Source organism: Ursus arctos, unplaced genomic scaffold (assembly GCF_023065955.2).
Source record: "Ursus arctos isolate Adak ecotype North America unplaced genomic scaffold, UrsArc2.0 scaffold_4, whole genome shotgun sequence".
Taxonomy (NCBI): domain Eukaryota; kingdom Metazoa; phylum Chordata; class Mammalia; order Carnivora; family Ursidae; genus Ursus; species Ursus arctos.
In genome coordinates this window covers 56,762,286-56,787,005 of record NW_026623056.1, presented here as the reverse complement: position 1 = coordinate 56,787,005, position 24,720 = coordinate 56,762,286, and the positions used below count along the sequence as shown (strand labels likewise).

General features: G+C 37.4%; 1 protein-coding gene across 2 annotated transcripts in view; it reads left to right on the top strand.

Annotated features, from left to right (window-relative positions):
- The window catches only part of HTR1F (5-hydroxytryptamine receptor 1F), a 142,010-nt gene extending 123,779 nt beyond the window's left edge, over positions 1-18,231 (top strand). For both annotated transcript variants that reach the window (XM_048215006.2, XM_057306766.1), the window contains exon 4: positions 17,005-18,231. In XM_048215006.2, the coding sequence (XP_048070963.1) occupies positions 17,053-18,153 (1,101 nt within the window). In that variant the 5' untranslated portion in view covers positions 17,005-17,052 and the 3' untranslated portion in view covers positions 18,154-18,231. The remainder of the gene's footprint in view (positions 1-17,004) is intronic.
- The last annotated feature ends 6,489 nt before the right edge of the window (positions 18,232-24,720 follow it).

The window sequence follows — 24,720 nt, the reverse complement described above, 5'->3', positions numbered from 1 at the left end:
ACCGATAATGTGAGTGAGAACCAATTCATAAGGGCCTTGAGGGCAATGTTAAGGATCTAGACTTTATTCTAAGTGTACTGGGAAGTCATTGAAAATTTTGAAGAGCAGAAAAGAATCATTTAGCCATGTTTTTAAGGACTCGCTTTGCCTAAAATATAAAAAATGGACTATAAAAGCCAAGAACACCATGTGACATGAATAAAAATTAAACATTCTATTTTGGGCTGATACCCTAAGAAAGCAGATATCAACTACCATATTCCAGTACAAGATGCTAGACTAAATTATGCCCTGTTCAGAACTGTTCGGAAAGCAGTGGGGAAACCGAGTTTTATATCTCTTAGCTTTCACTACCTGAAGATTACTGTTGTGTTAAAATTGAAGAGAGTAAGAATTGGAAAAAAAGGATGAGGACAATATTTGGAGAAAGTTATAGATTCGCTGAGAGTTTACCTCCACTTTCTATAAGTGAGTATGTTTGGACGTGAGGGAGGTTTGGGGGTGAGGGTGGAGGTCTCATCTCAAACCGAGAGAGAGGAACTCTAAGGAGACTGCCCATGGCTCCTACAGTCTGGAAAACTGAGATTGGTGGGAGACCCACACCTGAAAAATTCTCAGGTGGAACACTGTTGTTGGCCAACTGTTTCGCCACAAACCCCGCAAAGGGGACTGCTTTGGAAATGGCTCTTGATTAGACAATGGACAAATAATCATTTTACAAATATCAATTGAGGTCCTATTATACATTAGGCACTGTTCTAGGAACTTGGAAGATATCAATGTCAACAAAACAAAAAGATTCCTGCACTCAAATCAATTAGACAAAAACATTCATATGAAGTAAGTATATAGTGCAGGAAATTATAAGGGCTAAGGATAAAAGAACAAATAAAGCTGATGAGGAAGAAGAAGGGGAAGGGGTACCATAAGAAGTATGAAAGGTAAAGGTGGGTTGACATATTAAGTAGAGTGGTGGGAATGTAAGGCAAACACTTAAAGGAGTTGATGAGGTTAATTAACTAAGTGGTTATCTCAGGTAAGAGAGAACAACTAGAGCAGTTGTTTCTAACGTGAGCATGTGTCCAAAACCTCTAGAGGCTTTAATATACCCCCAAAGTTTCCGATTCAGTGTCAAGAGAGGGGAAGAGAATTTGCATTTCTGTAAGTTTTCTCCTGATGCTGATGCTGCTGGTTCAGGACCTACACTTTGAGAACCACTGAATTAGAGCAAAGGCCCCCAAGTGGTAATGTGTTCAGATGCTTACTTGTCATGATTGCTCAGCAAAGAGCTAGCTGGAGCCATTCTGGAAGAATTTTACCCTGGAGGGCTACCTTCTGAGGCTGTGGGCTGAGCAACAGAAAACCACAGGTTAAGGGAGAATTTTCGTGATCAACTGGACAAGATCACAGCTCAGACTTGAAATTCTCATTTGACTCATTAAATTCATCCCTTCCTTCAAAATGCTACCTCCTCCAGTTGTAATCTAAACTTATTTCCCAATTGGTGTCCTTATCATTTAACTTTAGCTACTTTTCTGCAAATATCCTCATTGTGCTTCTTCCATAAAAATACATATAATCCAACATTTATTTTACACTCTTATACCAGGGGTACTGAGGATTTCCAAATGGCAACTGGGGCACCTGAGTGGCTCAGTAGGTTAAGCGACCTACTCTTGATTTCAGCCCAGGTCATGATCTCGTTGGTTCTGGGATTGAGCCCCACATTCGGCTCCATGCCTAGTGGGGAGTCTACGTCAAGATTCTCTCCCTCTGCCCCTCCCTTCACTTGTGTGTGGGTGCCCTCTCTCTCTCTCTCTCTCTCTAAAATAAATAAATAAATCTTTTTAAAAAATTGCACTGTGGTAAAGAATGATGCCCAAACAGCATTAAACAATACACAGAATTCTTTTTTTCTGCCTTTGATCATTCCCTTCCTATTCTCTATAGCAACTGTGCCAAATATTCTTCTTACCCTTCATGATCCCTGCCTCCTCCCCCTCAACAGATGACAATGTCTCCTATTCAGAGAGAAAACACAGTCTATGACACGTGAAAACCTCCAAGTTCCTGCCATTTTCCACCCTCCTCCAATACATATGTGCTCACATGTTCACTAGCTACAAACTTATTTCCTTCACGTATCTTCTTTCCCCTGGTCTCAAATAAGACCATACAAAGTATTTAGGAAGGTGTTTGACATAAACTAATGTGCTCAAATAAGTTTGGTACTTCTTTTTTTTGCTTTATTAGTTTATTACTTTTGAAAAATAGGTAAACACATAATGAGTATAAAATTTTAGAGTCTTTTCTATTCCCAGGAGACAACCACAATTATCAGTTTCTTGTGTATTTTTCCAGAGAGAGTGTATGTATAAATAAGCAACTGTATTCAGACATATTCTTTATGTTACACAAATAGTAACATACCATACAAACTTTTTTACCCTCTGATTTTTCACTTTAAAACATGTTTTAAGAAATCTTATGTCAGAATATAAAGGGCTTACTTATTCATTATAAGTATGCACAATAATTTATTTGTCTGTATGTATTGATGGACATTCATTTCTTATACATGGAAATATATTCTTAGGATAAATTCTTAGAAATAGAATGATTGTATCAAAGGTTATCACCACATTGTCTCCATGGGTAGTTTATTTCAGCAATGTGTAAGAGTATATGCTTCCCTCAGTCTCAATCAACACAGAGTATTTTCCATTCATTATTCATTCATCAAATATTTTTTGAGTGACTATTATGAGCCAAATTTTGTGCTAGGCCCAGGAACTAAAGTTTCTGCTCTTATATACTTTACATTCTAATGAGGGAAAGTGCAATAAACAAATAAAGAAATGACAGTTGAGTTTATAATTTTACTTTTCACTTTGCTTGAGACCTTTAGTTCCCATACTGCATAAGTACACCAAATTATGTTTGTGTTTTAAAAAATCAAATCTCTCAACCCAGAGTTTCTATTTTTTTTACCTTTGGAAAAGATTTTTAATTTTAAGTTTTTCATTAGTAATCAAACATCTTAAAGGAATACTTCATACTGACTTTATCCAATTCTTCATCTTACATTCATTCTTCCATGCACTGCCTTCTTCAATCCCTAGTGATTTTGTAGATATGCAGGGATTCAGCTAATAATGTATGAATTAAATTTCCAATCCTGATCTGCCTTCTAGATGATTCCATACAGGTTGTCTTATATGTTAGTCTCAGTGTGTTTGAAACTATTACTTTCACCATGGCCCTATCCTTTTACCTCCCCACCAAACCTCCTTTTCCTGTGTCCTCTTCATGTATATGGTATCATAATCCAACTGGTTGCCTCTCATGGAACACAGGAATCATTCTAGGCTCCTCCTTTCACCTCAACCTTTCACCACCCCCCAAATTAAGTTATCTGTCAAACCCTGTCATACACTAAAAAGGTGTTTAAAACTATTTTCTCTCCTCAGCCCTTTGTTTCATTCCTTGGCTGAAGACTCATTGTCTCTCACCTAGCCCTACTTACAAATCTCTTATCATAGCCTCCAACCTTTACCTAATTCTGCTTCATATTCTCCAGTGGTTCTGCATGGCCTCCACCATCGTGGTATTTAAAACTCTTACTTCCTGTCCAATTTTTTAGCTTCAACTGTCATACCCATGCAAATTATCTCCTACCATACTCCTCCTGATATTATATCTTTGCAAATTATTTCCTCCCTCAAAAGGCCTTCACTGCAACCTACTCCCCCCAACCACCTAATGATCCAGGAAACTCATTCTTCAAGTCTTAGTTTAAATTTAAATTCCTGTGTTAGGTCTTTTCTGGTCTTTCCCGACAGAACTGCTGCTCTTCCTATGAATGATCATGGCTTCTTTCTTACATATTTACCAATGCATATATTACATAGTACATTTCAGGTTATAAGTACTGGCTTCATTCTCAGACTTCACGTGGTAGCAAAGGATTTCAAGAGATCTAAACTTAAATAATCATGGCTTAATGTCCAGTGGAAAAATAAAAATTCCCCTTCTTTGGAACTCCTACAAAATCACTAAGATTCACTTGTCCTTGGTACATGCTCATTACCAAACTCATCATTGTTAGTTACAATCATTGCCATGACCTGAGCTGAAATCAAGAGTCAGACGCTTAACCAACTGAGCCACCCAGGTGCCCCATGACATATTCATTTTTATATCCAGACTGCCAACTACAATGCTGAAACTCAGTTAATATTTCCTCAATAAATAAATGTCTCTTTCCCCCAACTACTGATAAACAATAGAGTCCTTGATGTCATGGGCTGCATGTTTCATGCATATGCATCACGTGTAGAACCTAACACACACGGCATTGCCTAATAAATTTTATCAACTGATGCTCAAAAGTTAGGAAGCAAAATCAGGACATTCAAACATTGTGTTCTCCAGTATTTTGCCATTCTGTCCAGATGACAGTTCAGATTTGTTCTATGCTAAGTCACAACTAGGTAATATATAAATCATCATCATTTAGCCATGCCATATATAAAACATCCAACAAACTCTTTATAACTTGTTTATAATTTTCTCTAAAATATATGACTTTACTAGTGTCAATTCCAAGTACATGCATTAAAATACTTTTAATCTAAAGATAATAATAGCCACTACTATGATAGTAAACAAAGTAGAAGAAGGGTAGAAGTAATTGAAGTTACTGAATGAGAACTTGTATTTTAAATTATAAAAAGCTAGCCCAAAAATCTTGGACCAGAGAAAAACTATTTGGTAGCAACTTCAGTATTCTCAGATGGAAAAAAAAAAGGTAAGTCAAAGTACATGAAGAGGAGTTCTCCTTTCTTGTTATTCAGATATAGACAGATTTCTCATAATTATTTTGGGATCGAGTCTTAAAATGTTACTATCTTAACCCTGTGCTTTAATCTATATCTTGGCATTTTAGGATACTTTACTGTGTAAAGCACAGAAATACAAGATACTATATTCCACAGCATTATGTAAAGCCAACTAAATAAAATGAAAATAGAAAGATGCCCATCTTATTTAACACTGTGGCTACTTTATACCATATATTTAAAGAAAGCAGTGTATGTTTAAGCTAAACGTTTCAATCACTGCCTATCTTTTCCAAGTTTAAAAGTTAAGCTTTTCTTCATATTATAGTTAATAGTCTGTAGTTAATAACCAGCAGACTGGAAGACCAGATTATGCTTAAGCAGAGCCCCAAGTCATGGCTATATAATATCTGTCTTGTGTTTCAGTGCTGAACATTCTATGCTATCATTAATTGAAGATGACAAATCAATTACCCAATTTCAACTGACAGCAATTAAGCACTTATACTATGTTACTAGATATTCTGCTTTGTATATCAGACCTAGGAAGCCAGTGGTGTCCAATAAATGTCAATATTAATCATTTGTTTTTTTCTATGATACTCAGTTAATCGAAGTGGTACTTACTAAACCTACCAAATATAGATCTGTGCTTTATAAAGCTTAAGTAAAAGGGGTCAAAAGAGAGAAAGTGAATTAAAGATGAAAAAAGGAGAAATACTCCAATTTAACATATTTACAAAAGAAAAATAGAATAAAATGGAAGAGCATACATCCCACTGGAGTGAAATACCTTTCATTCCATTAGTTACATTTGCATAAAATGTAAAATATAATAGCCTAATGTTTTTCAAGTGCTGGTTTAAAAAAAAAAAAGAGAGAAAGATAAAAAGAGATTTTTGTGCTTGAAATGGCTTAAAACTCACCAGCTTGGTGCAGTTAACTAGATATTATGCGTCAAAAAGATTGAAGTTGTCAAATCAAAAATCATCACTAAAATTAGATCTCTTTTAATCTCACAACAGCTTTCACTGAGTTTTAACACATCCCAAGCATGTGACTTTTTTTTAAGAAAATAATTTACCATGACATTTTTATTCATGTGCAGGTAAACCTAGCTATTGTCTCCTCACATTTTAAGATTTTGTCCAATCTGATATTTTATTCTACATTAAGAATACAAAATTAAGTAACTAGATTAAGATATTTACCAGATTGTTGATAATTAATTTGAGAAAGAAATTTTTTAGGGGTGCCTGGGTGCCTCATTTGGTTGGGTGTCTGACTCTTGATTTCAACTCAGGTCATGGTCTCAGGATCGTGGGATCAAGCCCCATCCTGGGCTCCATGCTCAGTGGGAAGTCTGCTTGAGATTCTCTCTCTCCTTCTCCCTCTGCCCCTCCCCTGCCCCCATACACTCTAAATAAATAAATAAATCTTTTTTAAAAAAATAAATTTTAAAAATATTTTTCATATCTGGGGCGCCTGGGTAGCGCAGTCGTTAAGCATCTGCCTTCAGCTCGGGGCATGATCCCAGCGTTCCGGGACTCCCAGCGTTCCAGGATCGAGTCCCACATCGGGCTCCTCCGCTGGGAGCCTGCTGCTTCCTCTCCCACTCCCCTGCTGTGTTCCCTCTCTCTCTGTCACATAAATAAATAAAATCTTTTAAAAATATATTTTTCATATCTAGCATATAGCTAAAACTCAACTTTTATTAACCTTCCAGTAAAGGTACAGAATTTCCAGATTCTTTGTCTTGTTCCTGGTGATAAACACTTACATAAGACATATTATATCCAGTGTCACTATAGAGTGAACTATTTGCCTTACCGAGTACTCAAGAAAAGGTAACGTCAGGCAAGGAGGAGAGAAAGATCATGAACATGTTCTTTCAAAATTTGATCTCTAGCTTGCTAACCAACCTATTACTTGTTTTCCATTTTAACTCAAATATTAGAAGAGTACATCACTTCTCACACATGGTAACTGCACGTTGTTTCCTCGCACTGCCATTTTCTTTTTGTGGAATTAGAAAACTTGGCATTAGACAATGGTGATACTACAGATACTATAAAATGAAGACTAGGTAAAACTAAAAATACTGTAATACTTTTTACCCTGTTAGATGCATTTAATGCTTTCACTAATCCTTACTACAGAGGACAAATATAAATAGTGAGTTTATTAGGTGTCAGGACCTAGATTTGTTTAACTCTAGCACTGTGGCTTTTATTTACAATATGTGATAGTCTCTTACTAAACTGAAGCCCCAATTTCAGAAATAAGCATCAGTTCTTACTGCCTTCACAGCCCTACTTCTTCCATAGCCTCCATCCCTCCTCTGCTCACACATACACACATTTAGCTTCTTCCCCCCAGGTGTCAGCAACAAATAAAGGAAGTAGTATAACATACTGAGTTTGTGCATGTGTATTTGCTTCCTTTTCCATAACAGGTGCTTTTATAGATGTTTTTACAGTTCATTGAATGTAGTGCAGTTTTCCCTAAGATTTTCCATTGTTGCAATTTAATTGTTTTCCCATTTTTATCAGACTACTATGCAGGTGTCTCTTGAAAACAATAACCAGAATCATTCATGCAATGAAATATGTGAATTTCATTTAAAATCAGAATTTCTCTCTTCTTTCTAAAGATTTTTAAGGTTTGGTTAAAGTTGGTTAATCCTTCAATAGTTAAAATTGCTTTCATTAATGGTCTTAATGAAAATATTGCTTAATATTTTCAATATTCAGTTATAGCTGCTTTGGTTATTAATTTCCAACAATCACCTAGCAGTGTATCTGCTTGTATTAGTCTGGGACTGGTCAGGGACACAGAGTCACTCAAAATATTCCTGGAATAAAAGGATTTAATGATGACATTGGAGTTTATGTTAATGTGGAACACCATGAGGTTGGGGGGAAGGTCGGGAAAGTCAAAATTTAATTCAACCCAATTGTTGCCTAAAGTCAAAGGAGACACTGAAGCACCTTAGCCTAAAGGCCCTAAATAGGTAGTTCTCAAAGGCTTTCTTGGAAACTGTTGTAATTCTCAAAAAACCTGAGAAAATTCCCAAGAACTATTTCCAAGAGCACACAGAAGCTGCTGTCAATGTTTGACCATGCATCTGGCTGCAACCACATTCAGAGAGTCATCAACCATCCTTCTCTTCTCCCTCCCAAACCTTGTGGGAATTCCTCTCACTATCAAACTCTGAAGCCAGATTTAAAGCAGATTCTGGGAAATGTTGTTCCCTACTGCTCCTTACATTGCAGGTATTAGGAGCTCAACACTGGAGCATGGTCCATCCTTGTAAAATCAACATCAATACACATGACATTGGCTTTGGAACAAGGTAGTATCCTGAAAAAACAGTGGGAAGACTGTTAGTGCACGAACTTTTATGGAGGCTGGAAAGGAGGTGATGAAACCATCTTGGAGACTAGAAAAACAGCAGCCCATGTGTTGTAGTAGCAAAACAATTTGTAAAAGTGTGGCCTCCAGTAACTTGAAAGATAAATGTGCTTGATGAACTTATGGATCTGGCCAAGAGGATTCCTAGGCAAAATGTTTAAAGTGCCAACTGATAGTTTTTTAGCGGTATATAATAAGGTATGGAAAGAAAGAGAGGAATTAAAGTTTGCAAGCAAAATTTAGAAGAAATATATAAGAGCCAGGACTTGTCAAGATAGGAAAACAAACCTACTTCATATCACTGATCTGTCTAGATAGCAAAAGATTCTCAAAATAAAAAAAGGCCTTAGGATGAAGAATAGATCAAGGGTATAGTTGTAAAAGTGTTTATTAAGACTTCAGAAAGGTTTAAAGGAGTGCCTAGTAGAGTCCTCTGCTAGGCAAATAGGCTTCTGAGAATCTTAAGGATGTTGTCCCACAGACCTAATACTCTAGGCAAAGTAAAGAGAAATCTGTCCTGTAAAACTATGCATGTGGTATTTTGGGGCCTGTCATGACTTCCAATCAGACTCATAGAGAAACAAAGTTTTTAAGAGAATTTTACTTACTTTGGACCAAAGGGGAAAGACACAGTTCAAAATGAAAAGATTTTCTATAGGCAGAAAGCAGGCTGTGAAGTCTACCTAGCTGTAAATCCAGACTATTTCTCATAGAAAGACAGGACCTCTCTGAGAGCACAGTCAAGAGCCCAGAGAGGGGATTCAAGAGCCACAGCAGATTAGAGAACCAAATTAACAAGTAGAAGTGGATCTAATGAAGGTGCATTTCTAACCCTCAGAATAGAGCACTATGACAGCATTTGCCTGGGTGGATTTAAATCAGTGGCTGTTATGTGCCTCCATTTCCTCATCTTTTTGAGATGTGTGTGTGTGTGTGTGTGTGTGTGGCTGTGTGTGGCTGTGTGTCTGTGTGTATTTTAAGTTGATAGCAACTGAAATTTAAACACATTCCAAAACTGTATATTTTGCTCCTTCCCATGTTTTATATTTTTGAATTCACACGTTACATCTTTTTATTGTTTTTTCCCTTCACTAATTATTATATTTTAGTTAATTTTACTAATTTTGTCTTTTAACCTTCACAATAGCTTTATAAGTTATTAACCCACTTTCTTTACTATATATTTACCATTTCCAGTGAGATTTTAACTTTCATATATTTTCTTATTAATTAGCGCTATTTCTTTTCAGCTTAAAGATGTTCCTTTAATATTTCTTGAAAAGTTGGTTTAGTAGTGATTAGCTTTTGCTTGTCTGGAAAACTCTTTATCTCTCCTTCAATTCTAAATGATAGTCTTGCTGGGTAGAATATTCTTGGTTGGAATTTTTTTCCTTTTAGAACTTTAAATATGTCATGCCTCTCCTTTCTGGCCTGCAAAGTTTCTGCTGAGAAATCTTCTGTTAGCTTTATGGGGTTTCCTTTATGTAAACAATTTGTTTTTCTCTTGCTACTTTTAAGATTCTCTCTTTATCTTCAACTTGTGACATTTTAACTACAATGTGTTACGGTGTGGTTTATCTCTTTGGGGTCATCTTATTTGGAACCTCCTGGGCTTTCTGGACCTGGATGTCTGTTTCCTTCCATAGGTTAGGGAAGTTTTCATCCATAATTTCTTCAAATAAGTTTTCTGCCACTTTTCCTCTCTCTTCTCCCTCTGGGACCCCTATAATGCAAATTTTATTCCACTTGATGTTGTCCCATAGGTCCCTTAAGTTATCTTCATTTTAAGAAATTATTTGTTTGTTTGTTTTTGTTTTGCTCCTCTGTCAGGATGAGTTCGACTGCTTTGTCTTCCAGCTCACTGATCTGTTCTGCCTCACCTAATCTGCTGTCGAACCCCTCTAGTATATTTTTCAGTTCAGTTATTGTATTCTTCAGATCTGTGACTTCTATTTTCTATTTTCTTATATTTTCTATCTCTTCGAAGTTTTCACTGTGTTCATCCATTTTTTCTCCCAAGTTCAGTGAACATCTTTATGACCATTACTTTGAATTCTTTACCAGGTAGATTACTTATCTTCTTATCATTAAGGCTTTTTTCTGAGGTTTTGTCTTCTTTCATTTGGAACATACTTGTCTCCTCATTTTGCTTGACTCTCTGTGTTTGCTTCTATGTATTAAGTGAAACAGCTCTCTCTCTCTCTTTGAGGAGTGTCCTTGTGTATGTGATGAGCCTTCTTTTCAACCTAAATTTGGTTGTTTCTCAAACCTTTGTGATTGTCTAAACCACCTGATTTATTCTTTTTTTTTTTTTAAGATTTTATTTATTTATATACAGAGAGAGAGACAGCCAGCGAGAGAGGGAACATAAGCAGGGGAGTGGGAGAGGAAGAAGCAGGCTCCCAGCAGAGCAGGGAGCCTGATATGGGGCTCAATCCCAGAACCCTGGGATCAGGCCGGGGCCCAAAGGCAGATGCTTAACGACTGAGCCACCCAGGTGCCCCCCCCACTTGAGTTATTCTTGATATGCCCTAGCTGTGGAGGGTGTGCCAAGACTTGTCAGTGATCCAAGGGAGGAATCTCATTTAGCACCTGGTTTCAGCCTGATTGGAAGTCAGACCCTGAGGCAACAACTTTTAAAGTATGCAAATATATACAGCCATGTGGGGCCAGAATCAAAATCCCTGCTAGCTTCCAGAACAAGAAATCTGGAGGTATCCCCTAGGTGATAGTTCCAAAAATTGGGACTCCAGATGAGTGTTACGCTCCTTTCTGGAGGTCTCTTCAAGCTATAGGGAGGCTGGTGGGTGCACAAGCATAATTTCTCCCCACTTATATTTTGCAAACACCTCCTTAGCTTCTACTTGTGTGAGAAACCTGAAGCCTGTCCCTTAGGCTGAAGTTCTAGGTTAAGAAAACAGACTTTTTTCACAGGCAGTCAGGGTTGTATTTTAGTCTGCTGTCTGTGTAGCACCTGAAGAGGGGTGGCCTGCCAAGAACTGTCTTCTGGTTGTTACATTCCTGGGAGCACAGGAACCCCAGCCCCCTCGACTAGCAGGGCCAGGCAATTAAAGGGTGTCCTCTATGTGGATTGCATGTGCCTGCTGGCTAGGAAGCTAGAGTGCAAGGGGTGGGGTACTCTGGCAGACTTCAGAATGGCAGCAGGGAAATGTCTTGACAGCAGGCACCCACAGTCTTCAGGAATGCAATGGGAAAGAGCCTTGTCTGTATGTGTGCTGACTTTAAGTTGAGAGCAGGAGGATGCTGTGATTCCTTGCTCACCAGCCTCAGTTAGGAGGGGCTGGGATATTACAACCACCCATTGCTCACTGAGTTTAGCTGGGGCACTGGAGAACACTACAACCACTCATGCTCACAGGGAAGTGCTGCAACCATCTGGGCTCTCCAGCTTCCACAAGGCAGCGTGATAGTGCTGCAACCACTCACCCATGCCTGTCTTAGCAAGATAGCAGAAGGGCGTGATGTCCAATCTCCCTACCTGTGCAGGGTAGGTGAAGTGTGCCAAGATGGTGAAATGTGCAAAAATGGTGTCTACCAGGGCCTCTATCTCCAGGGAGAGTTTCAACTGCCCCGGGCCCCTCCAGCAGATGCTTTTAGATTAGCAAATGAATCTCCTTTACATATAGTCTAGGCGCTTTTCAAATTGCTGTTTTCTCACTGGGTCTCAGGGCAAGTGAGACCACGCCTGAGCCCTTTCAAAGGGAAATCTCAGTTTTCTATAACACTTTGGGTCTCTTCCGTGTGCCAGCCAGACGTTTTGGAGGCTTATCCCTCCCGTGCAGATCCCAGGGGTTAGGCGCCTCATGTGGGGCACCAACACATTGCTCCTCCAGGAGAAGAACCAGACTGGTGAGATCCCACCCTATTGTGTATCACCATACCAGGGATGGGGTTTTTGGTGAGACCGTATCTCTGCCTCTTCTACCTCTCTGGATGTGGTCTTTTAATCCTTCGCTGTGGAGAAGCAGTTCATCTAATTTTCAGATCTTTTTCAGAGGGAAATGGTCCATATGTAGCTGTAGATTTGGTGTGTCCATGGGAGGAGGTGAATTCAGGATCTTTCTATGTAGCCATCTTGCAGAAGTCCACATCCTATATTTCTATGCCTCTGCCTTTGCTCATACTTTCCCCTCTACCTGGAAAGGCTTTCACCGTTTTCACCATGGTATGATTAACTCTCCCTCATCAGTTTTTCTAGGACACTATACACACCTCTATGATGCCCTTATTGCATCGTATTGTTGTATTATATGTTTGGCTGTTTCGTTACTGTGCTAGACTCTTAAAAATAAGAACAATGTGTTGTTTTGCTGTTTTGTTTTGTTCAGCGGTATGTTTGTTTGCTCGTTTGTTTTTTGCCATTCTTTGACACCTAGCAGATTAATCAGCATATAAATAGCACTCAGTAAATATTTCTTTTTTTTTTTTTAAGATTTTATTTATTTATTCGACAGAGATAGAGACAGCCAACGAGAGAGGGAACACAAGCAGGGGGAGTGGGAGAGGAAGAAGCAGGCTCATGGTGGAGGAGCCTGATGTGGGGCTCGATCCCATAACGCCGGGATCACGCCCTGAGCCAAAGGCAGATGCTTAATCGCTGTGTCACCCAGGTGCCCCTGAGTAAATATTTCTTAAATAAATAAATGGGGGCAAAGAAATATAATAAAAACACAAAGGAAGTCTCTGAATTAGAAAGGCAGTAAAAAAAAAATGAAAACACTATGAACACATTTCTATCACAATTTACATATTTAGACATAATCACTATCTTAAACATCCCCATAAAGAAATAAGCAGTTCATTCTACTGGATATTTGCCTACACTTGAAAACACCTCTTACTCTATAACAAAATCTTTACCAAAAAAGTAGTTACTTTGTAGATCTCATGAGTATAACAGACTATAAGTAAAATAAGAAATTTTTCATTGACAGCAAAATGGTGATTAAGGGATGGGTTCGTTCTACCAATTATTTGTTGTTATGTTGTCATCATAAAGAAGTTTATAGAACCCTGGTACCTCAGTTTTCTTATCTATGAAAGGAGAAACAATCATTGCACCTACGTCAGGGTGCCTGGGTGGAACAGTCATTTGAGGCTCCAACTTTTGGTTTTGGCTCAGGTCTGATCTCAGGGTTGTGAGACTGAGCCCCACACCAGGCTCCGTGCTCAGCAGGGAGTCTGCTTAAAAATTCTCTACCTCACCCTCTGTCCCTCCGTCCCTCTCTCTCTAAAATAAATAAATCTTTAAAACAATATTTCCTCTCATTGTAAGTGGGAACTTACCATGTAAAGGAATAGGAAAGAATCTGATTGGAGGTCATGTATGAATTAATGAAGGTAGATGGTTTACTGAAATTCTAAGTGGCGAGGAAAATAAAACAAAAAGAAAAAGAAACCCAATTGTGATTGCTTACATTTGTTTTCCTATTTTCTTTGTTTTCAATAAAAACAACTATCAGAAGATTCGTTTTCTAAATTTAATAATGGTAAGATTTCTTAGACACGGCAATCAAATTTATATGACACATTTCGATTTTTTTCCTTAGCATTAACTACCATTTTATTGAATTTAATTTAAATACTACAACATGATTCTTAGAGGATTCAGTTGAATTATCAAACAATTCACCTGCTAATTTTAAGCTGGTCCATGTACCGAAAGAATTCATTTTTATTATGAAAACACACATAACTATTTCCAAACAGTTCCTCTTGTTCAATATTCTATTCAAAATGTAATTTCAGAATTACCTCTTGAAGAGACTCTTATGTCAAACTGTTTATCAGGCCAATTAAAGTGGAAAGTTATTTTTGCTTATAATATGGAAAATGTCATCACTTTTAAACCAACTCCATAACACTAAATAAACACTAGATGAATTCCCATAGTGCTAAATAATAAATTAACTAATTAAACACTAAATAAACACTGTTGGAAAGAATTAACCAATCAGGAAAATATTTAGTTTTTTAATTGAATATTTAGTACAAGTTTTATGATGAGAGAATGGGGGGGAAATTAGAAGGAAGGTAGAAACTAATTAATCTACCATGTTCCTAATATGTCTAATTGGCTTGGAGTAAGTGTTTCACCATCACATTTGACCATCGACTGCCCAAACACATTTCCAGGGAAAATAGCTAAAGACTGTGAGGTCCACTGATGTTGAAAGCACAAAGCAAGGATTTTCATGACAATCCTAATGGTACAGATAATCACACTATTATACCTCAGGCTGTGATCCAGTAGGGATTTAGGAAATAGGGTCCTATGTCATCTGACCTAACTGAAACTACAGGCTGAAAAGAGTAGAAATGATGTTGGGGGAGGGGAATAACCGTCTTAGAGCAGGAGGTCCAAGAGCTGTACTGCAAAAAGACACCAATAAAAATCGTCACAGAAACATCAGAAGAAAAACTACAGTAAGATCATTTATTTGGAAAACTCCAAGAAATAAGAATGTGAGAAAGAGAGATGCTGAGAAAGTCATACAGCAGAAATGTCAGAGCTGCTCTCATTTGAGAGGACCTCATCGATGCTATAGCAGTAAAAGAATTAGACGAACAGCTGAGTAACACCCATGTTGGGTTCTCCCCAGAAACCTATTCTCAGGACCAACAACAGCAGCAACACCTGGGACCTGGGTAGAAATGCAGGTTTGAGGGCCCCAGCCCAGTTTTACTGAATCTCTAACTCCAAAGGGTGAGACCCAGTAATCCGGGTGTTAACAGTCCTCCTGCCAGTTCTGAGGCAAACTAAAGCAGGGAACCACGGTTTAGAGTATCTAAGGAAATTTTAGCTTCCATTCTTTTTCTGGAGCTATGTTAGTTGTCCTTTACAAATGGGCAAGTGTTGATATAAAGAATGTAGATTTATAACTCCTTCTCAATTACACACAGGACAACTACTCATTTTCTGGGTAGCAGGTATTCAAATTTCTTGTGCCACACAATTCACTTAGGGGCAAGCCATCAGCACCTGCCTTCAATGAATATCAGAAAATAAAAATTAATTTAGTACTGGTAACCAAACACAAGTAGAATACTAGATATGCTGTACCACAAGGTTTTATTATACACACATACACACACACACACTTCACAGGAAGCACTTAATATAATAATATTAAGTATTTTAAAGTATTGTTTTATCAGTTCCAACAGATGAAATATAACCACTTTAAAATAAAAATAATGTAAGGAATATTAAATATGGAGATGCAATAATAAAGCTTCAGATTTCTGTCTTCTGTCTTTTCCTAAGATACGGGTAGTTGCTAAATAATTATTAAAAAAGAGGCATGGGTGGGTGGCTCAGTCGGTTAAGTATCTGCCTTCAGCTAGGTCATGATCCCAGGGTCCTGAGATTGAGCCCCCAGTTGGGCTCCCTGCTCACTGGAGAATCTGCTTCTCCCTCTGCTGCTCCCCCTGCTCCTGCTTGCTCTCTCTCTCTCTCTCTCTCTCTGTCAAATTTTATTTATTTATTTGACACAGAGAGAGAGAGAGCACAGGGGGAGCAGCAGGCAGAGGGAGAGGGAGAAGCAGGCTCCCTACTGAGTGAGGAGCCTGATGCGGGGATCAGTCCCAGCACCCTGGGATCATGACCTGAGCCGAAGGCAGACACTTAACCAACTGAGCCACCCAGGAGCCCCTAAATTAAAAAAAAAAAAAAAAAAAAAAAAAAGAATTATTAAAAAGAGAGAAGGGCTGATGCAATAAATAAATAAGTAAATAAATAAATAAAACTATCTTATAGAAAAGATTAATCCTATTTCATTATACTCCAATTGCACTTTGACTTACAATTAAGCAATAGCATGGACTGAAGCAAAAATTATAAGCCATGTTTGGAGTGTCCTTTTTCAGAAGTAAGGTTACATAGTACTTACAATGGTGACTTGTAAAGAAGAATAATTTCCATTTCAGAGTGAATGCCATTATAAGCTCTCCATGCTGGCAAGTTCACCTTGTTAAGTGAGTTACTTGGTCATATATGTCACTGTATTAATGGGCAGTGATTTATGGCTATTTGACTCCAACTAATTTTATTTCATCTTTTTAAACCAAATTAACTACTTATATCCACAAAGACTGCTAACCACTCTGACATTTTCCTAATTTCATAAAATGATCATAGAATGCTAGGGATATACTAAAAATATTTTATTTTTGTTTATTTCCCTTTTATAATCTTTATATCCTGATATGAAATACACTAAAAATTCCTTTAGTCTCCATGAGCCCAATTATAATATCCTCAATGTAACTTTGAATTAAGTACAAAATTGCTTATGATTTTGAATACTGCCTTTAATATATTTTCTTATATTACATTATATAATGCATAAATATATATTAATGGCATGTACTATTAAACCTTTTCTCCACAGATGAAGGGAAAAACACAGCTAGGATTAATGTAGTTCTTAAAGGCAATTCTATAATGGTAGAGATTTTACTGAGTAATAGGTTAAGTTGACTCATAAAAATTGTTGTATTTGAGCTATATTTTAAGAAATGTTTTGAAAGTTATTATTACTGTTCTCATCAGAATTTTTTAATTAAAATGAGAAAAAAAGAAAATTTTTAATCTAAACTCCCATTTTTTTAATCCATAGAATATTCTGGGAAAACATACACATAGACTTTTTAAAAATGTATTCTGAAAGGCAGAGAAAAATTTTTGAAGACTTTTCTGAACTGATTTTCTCCTCCTTTGTTACAGGTATCCATTTTTTCAGCTATATTGATCTTTTAAAGCAAACCCCAAAAAATGGATTTCTTAAATTCATCGGACCAAAACTTGACCTCAGAAGAACTGTTAAACAGAATGCCATCCAAAATTCTGGTGTCCCTCACTCTCTCCGGGCTGGCACTGATGACAACGACCATCAACTCCCTTGTGATTGCCGCAATTATCGTGACCCGGAAGCTGCACCACCCAGCCAACTATTTAATTTGCTCCCTTGCGGTCACAGATTTTCTTGTCGCTGTCCTGGTGATGCCTTTCAGCATTGTGTATATTGTGAGAGAGAGCTGGATTATGGGGCAGGTGGTCTGTGACATCTGGCTGAGCATTGACATCACGTGCTGCACGTGTTCCATCCTACATCTGTCTGCGATCGCTTTGGATCGGTACCGGGCAATCACAGATGCTGTGGAGTACTCCAGGAAGAGGACTCCCAAGCAGGCTGGCATTATGATTACAATTGTTTGGGTTATATCAATTTTTATCTCGATGCCTCCTTTATTCTGGAGGCATCAAGGAACCAGCCGGGATAATGAGTGCATCATCAAACACGACCACATTGTTTCCACTATTTACTCAACATTTGGAGCCTTCTACATCCCATTAACGTTGATTTTGATCCTCTACTACAAAATATATAAAGCAGCAAAAACGTTATACCACAAGAGACAAGCAAGTAGGATTGCCAAGGAGGAGGTGAATGGCCAAGTCCTCCTGGGGGGTGGTGAGAAAAGCACTAGACTAGCCTCCACACCCTACATGCTAGAAAAATCTTTCTCTGATCCATCAACAGACTTTGATAAAATTCATAGCACGATGAAAAGCCCCAGGTCTGAATTCAAGCATGAGAAATCTTGGAGAAGACAAAAGATCTCAGGCACAAGAGAACGCAAAGCAGCCACTACCCTGGGATTAATCTTGGGTGCATTTGTAATATGTTGGCTGCCTTTCTTTGTTAAGGAATTGGTTGTTAATGTCTGTGAAAAGTGTAAAATTTCTGAAGAAATGTCAAATTTTTTGACATGGCTTGGATATCTCAATTCCCTTATAAATCCACTGATTTATACGATCTTTAATGAAGACTTCAAGAAAGCATTCCAAAAGCTTGTACGATGCCGATGTTAAAGTTCATCATTAAAAGGTTGGGAAGTTCTTGACAGGAAGAAACTAAATGAATGCCAAATGATAAAACATTTAAACTTTTAAAAGGAAATAAAACTGCTAAAATTATAAGAATATAATTTATATTTTAATAGCAACATGACGATAAACTTATTGAGTAAAAGATGTTTCTTTTGACCATCATTCTAGAGTACTCAAATGAGAAGATAATTTATTGTTTATAAACAACATTTTGCCTATGCAATGTCCCTAACAGGCTAACTGGAAATATATATGATAATTATTATTATAAATAACAGTGATTTTCCAGGTTTATGGCTTATAATAATTACAGAAACATGTTCAATTAACAACATCTGTAATTTCTATATAATCCCATGGTTTTATTACATGATTCTATTATTTTATAGGAAAGATAATTCACCACAAAGCACACATTTCTCCTACCTAACTACTCCTGTCCCCTCTTCATCTTATTCTGGGAAAAAAGGGAAGTGGGGGGAAGGAGCAAACAAGGACTCCTGGGGTGCCTGGCTGGTTCAGTCGGGATAGCATGTGACTCTTGATCTCAAGGTTGTGAGTTTGAGCTCATGTTGGGTATAGTGATTACTTACAATTAAACCTTAAACAAACAAACAAACAAAAACAAGGACTCCTACTATGACTGCACAAAATGTCAAAGTCAGAGATTGATACTGACTTTGTATTTAGATAGTAAAGAGTAATCATAAAGTGAGTTAGGCACTCCAAAATAATTCTGAACACAGAACTTGTACACATTTAACATATTCTCTTTGTTCAAAATGAATTCCTAGAATAATATTTTCTTAACCATGTATTACCAACATTTGAAATCAAAAGCTTACCCTAGTAACAGTAATTCAAGAGGGGTGCAGGGGCCACATTCTAATTGCCCCACGTTTATTTAGTTATCAAATTTAAGGCACTAAGGACCCTAGGTTACTCACCATAGTTACTGTATTCCTAATGCCTTTTTTAAAATATAAAATAGATTTCATTTCTGTTAATGCTAACAAGCTCAGTTGCTAACTAAAATGTCAGTGTTACTTGGCACTTCAGCAGCTCCAAACCTTCAATTTAGACATTATATCCCTTTTATTAGAGGGAATGAGACAGAAATTCTTAGAACTTTCCACTGACTTCCAAAACATCTCTAATTTTTCAATTGGTAGAAATCAAGAGGCAGAGATTCATATCATGCTAATTATAAATATATTTTTTTGTATATCTCCCAGTCACTCCACTAGTTCAGTAACCCTAAGGAATATCCTAAGTTTCTCTATTTATTCTCTTACTTATAGAAGGATTTAAAAATAAAATAACCAGGCTTCTGAGAAGATTTCATTTCATTTGAACCAGCAAGTTGATAGACTGCCTTTTGGAAGGTATACCATCAACCAAGATTATTTGAAAAACAATACGTTCCTTTTTTTAAGCTATACCTTTATGTGTATTTTAAATATTATTTCCTGGTCGGGTACTTAAGAATACATCAATTTTTTTTTTAATGTATCTATGACACATTGCTCTCAATCTAACAAATATTTACAGAATTCTCCTTCTGTATAAGGCATTGAGATATACTATATGGAAGATACAGAAAATAATGAAATACAGTTTCTCCCTTTAACATATTTACAACTTAAAAGGTGAAACACAACGGGGCACCTGGCTGGCTCTGTCGGTAGATCACACAAATCTTGAGCTTGGGGTCATGCATTCAACCCCACATTGGGTATAGAGCTTACTTTAAAAAGTAAAAAGGTGAAACAAAGAAACAAATGAACATTATAATAAAGAAGAAAAAACAAAGCTCTCGCATGGAAGTTGTGTGCATAATTATGATGATTCAAAGGAAAAATTGATCACATCTGATTGAGAAAAATAGCAAAATTTCATAAAGAATGTATCTAAAGTAGATAATAAACAGCATTTGGGTAAGAGAAATGGAAAAGCATACTCCAGGCGGTGGCAACATCAGGAGTGAATCCTGCCAGCATTTCATGGGTCTTGTTGATGAAATAGCAATGAATTTGGCAGCTATTTAGGACAAAAGAAGAGATGAAAAGAGAAATTGGCCATTATCGTGGCTGACTCTGAATGTCAGAAAAGGAAGTTTACAGTCAGTTCAGTTCTCTGTCAATGAGTGATTGCTGATGCTCTTTAGTAGAAATATTACAAGCTTAGGTTAATTCTTAAAAAGAAAAATGTATATTTGAATGGATCTGAGCAGAGAGGGTATGGGTGATAATGACTTCTTGTTAGAAAGCAAATCAGTAATCCATGCAAATAAGAGGTAAAGTTCTGAACTTGATCTGGCAATGGGAATGTAAACAACAACAACAACAAAAAAACAGAAGACAGTATGGATAAAGAATCTACAGAATATGGCAGATATGTTAATAAGCAGACAAATGGAGAGACACTGAGGTAACTTGCTCTCAACTGAAATGAGGAACTCGAGAGAAGGGGCCTGTTGGTGAAATGATGACTTCTGTCTTGGATATGTTAAGCATTTAAAGACCTGGGAGAGCTCACAGGCACCGCTGAGCAGGTCTGGCGCAAGCGAAAATGACAAGTTTATCTGGGCTCCTGGCCACCTTTTTTGTCCTCCTTTCTTCTGTCTTTCTCCCAGGGGCCCTGGGCTGTGTTGAGAGTCCAAAGCCTACTCTAGTCCCTATCATTCTCTGCTTGTTTTTCTTGCCCCTTCTCACTAAAATTTGATTTTGTGATTTATTCATTCAAAGACCTTGCTAAAGCAGAAACAATCTGTTCAATTAATTTATTTACAACCACCTCAGATATTTATTTAGTTATATGGGAGATCTCTAAGAGACACACAGCCCATCAACCCAAAGGAGAAAATCTCAAGCATACTACCCTCTACTCTGAGCTGGACTGAAGCTCGAATCCAGGGAAATAATACTATCAAGTGACAGGGAAGTTAAATCTCCCCTTAGAGCTCAGGGAGAATCAAGTTCATTATTTCTGTGTATAGGAAATAGTTTTTAATCCAAAGGGGCCATCACACACTGTACTACTTAGCACTTCATCTTTGTATTTCCTCCACATGCTGAAGGTACAGATCATGCCATCCCTCATTCCCTTTGATCTTTAAGTGGTAGGTAATGTCAGGGCTAATATCTGCCATTTTCACATTAAAACAACAACAACAACAACAACAACAACCAAAGGCCCCAAATGTCATCACTTAAACCAAATCACCTCACTGAAGTGTAATACCCAACCTCCCCCAGAAATGGAAGTTTTAACTGTTCAGTCAGGAATTTTCTGATAAGCACCAATGAGGTAATCAGTCACCTGGGCCCTTTTTGTCCCAAAGGAAGATGAAGTAATCTGCATGATAAGACTCCCTGCTCTTCCCCCTAAGGGAAAGTGACCTTGCCTGCTACAGTCCTTTTCTTTTACTAATAATTTCCTTTCCCCTCCCTTCTTCCTATGAAAAACTCCCATTTCATGCAATTCCTCAGAGCTCTCAACTCATGAATCACTTAATAAAGCCAATTCGATCTTCAAATCTACTCAGTTGAATTTTTGTCCTTTAACAGCAGTTTCTTTGAAATTTATGAAGAACAGATTACACATGACAGGATGTACTTCCTTGAAGATATAGGATTTATTCTCTCAATGAAAATTCCTCAAGTCACTAAAAGCTGAAGATTTTCACAGAAGAATATTTTTTCACATCCTATAACAAATGTAACAATATAATATTGTATATATTTAACTGATAAGGTAGAGAAAGAAAATATAAGTATCACAGAAAGTGGTTAAATATTAGATAATAAAGGTTAACTTCCTGCTACAATTTCAAATATACCAGCACCAGAGATGTAAGTGGAGGTTTTATTTTTGCTCTGCTTCTTCTAATTATTTCCAAGTAAAGGATATATAAAAGGCAAGGACAAAACACCAAAGGAAGATAGGAAGTCAAACTACTAGATAGTAAATTCAGTTCAATACATTGCTATGTACAAATCATGTTTGAAAATCCACTTCTGCTTATGAAGTACCGTCTTTATTTTACTGCCACAGGAATATGGATTGCCTACCTTAATAGTTTTTTTGTTCTTTTGTTCCACAATAGGCCCACAGGGTTCAGTTTATAGCATAAACAGCTTATCCAGGCACTGGCAGCTGATGGATCAATCTTTAATGTAGGACCAATTTCCATTTTGTATCTCTAAAACCAATTCTCCTTGCCCTTTTCTGGTGCAACTGATTTCCCTCCCCCACCCCAATTCCTGGGCTCTAGGGTGTGTGTGTTCCCAGCTTGCAAGTGAAGAAAAACTTCTTTGGGGACCACTTCCTAATTCTTGCTTATATCAGTTACGTCAGTTCCAAATTTTAAAATTCCCTTAGTAGATGGGGCAGCTGGGTGGCTCAGTAGGTTAAAGGTCTGCCTTTGGCTCAGGTCATGATCTCAGGGTCCTGGGATTGAGCCCTACATGGAGCCGTGTGTGGAGTTCCCCGCTCAGCGGGGAATCTGCTTGTCCCTCTCCCTCTGCTGCTCCCCCTGCTTGTGCACTCTCACTCTCTCTCTCTGTCAAATAAATAAATAAAATCTTTAAAAAACAACAAAAATAAATAAAATAAAATTCCCTTAGTGGAACCTAATCCTCACCTTCATTAGCTCAATCTTAAGCTTGTCCCTCTGTATCCACGAGTTTATGTCAGAAAAACAAAAAAAATGAAGAATTAATTGGAAGCCAATTACTAGAAAATGTGTTGCCTTGCTCTACCAAATATTGATGTGAAATGTTGGGATTCTGGAACGAACAATCAAAAAAGAAGTCTTCAGATCGAACAATCAAAAAAGAAGTCTTCAGATATCTCTGGTGCAAAAAAAGGCGGTTTTATTAAAGCACGGGACAGAACCCATGGGCATAAAGCACTGCACTGGGATTGTCAGGGGCGGCAGATCGTATACTTCCAAATTGGGCAAGGGTTAGGAATAGTGTTCAGTCTTTGAGGAATTTGGAAGCAAGGTTTCCAGGAACTTGAGGGGCTAGCTGTTATCAGGATAATGTCTTTTACTACTGTCTAGTAAAACCTTAGTCATGAGACCCTTCGGATGTGTATCAGTGGGCCATATGTTTGGAGGATGATTGCTACATATATCTTGGGGGGTAGAGAAAAGGAAGCCTCCAAAGGGATTTTTTTTTTTTTTAAGATTTAATTTATTTATTTGACAGAGAGAAAGAGGCAGTGAGAGAGGGAACACAAGCAGGGCAAGTGGGAGAGGGAGAAGCAGGCTTCCCGCTGAGCAGGGAGCGGATGTGGGGCTCCATCTCAGGATCCTAGCCAAAGGCAGACACTTCACCACTGAGCCACACAGGCGCCCTCCAAAGGGATTTTTGTAAATTTAAGAAGATTTACACAATCCTGTAAGTAGGGCTATTGTCAAGCTAAGGTTGTCTTTTTGCCTCTAGCAAAGTATTAACATTGAGTCAGTTGAGTTCCTGGAGGAAAGTCACTCTGCCTGTCTCAACTACTTGTCCGCGAGCAGTTAATTTTTTTCCCTATATTTCTTTTGCCTTTGTTCTCCACATCATATATCATGAAAGAAGGGGCGCTCATATGCTTCTTGCTGATATGCTTTCCTCTACATCAAGGAATGAACAGCTTCCTCATGAATTTAGACAAGAGCTTTCTTGACTTACAGTCAGAGAGTATAGGTTTGCTGTATTGCAGTAGCAAGTATTGAAGGATTTTTCTATATTATATTCTAAAGTCCTTCCAAAATAATTGTGTTCAATTCAGAATGTATCCACATTCATTTGTTTCAGAAAATTTATTTCTAATATCCTCCTAATAACTCAAATGATTACATTCAGACCTTTATTCTCCAGAAAATACTTCTAAAGGCAAGTTAATATTTGTCATGAATAAAGTAAGTATTCTTATGATATTGTGGTAATTTTTCTTGGTCTTATGAATCAATATGCTTTCTCCATTATTTAAAATAAAGTTATTGTTGAGAGAAATATTTTCCACATTATACGAAATGTGTAGTCATTGATATAGAATGTCTTCTTTGTATAAAACGTGACAGTAATACTTGAAACCCACCTGGGAAGGATAAAAGTTTTCCAGAGTTTATATTCTCTGCTTAGGCCACAAATCATAAAACCTCTAAGAAAAAAAAATGTACATTATCTTTATCAATAGTAACAACAATGTCTTGTCCAAGCAGCCTTTGGGTAAAGCTGGCATGTAGTCACAGGTCTGAGTTCTGCCTTGGAGAGTTTCCACCTCTGCAAGGGCAACTCAATGACCTTATTGATTTATGTCTGCACAGCAAAGCTTGCTATGTCTTTCTTCCTATGCTCACCAATGGCCTTTTCATAATGTTCTAGTAATATTCCTAATTTATATGTAATTAATATTCACTCCTAAAAATTATACTTATTATATCATCATATTTTTATATTGAATCATTATTAATTATTATAATGTATTTTTTGCTGGATCGGCTGCCTTGGGATTTCCTCTACCAACCCACTTAATAAAGAAAAATTTTACTCA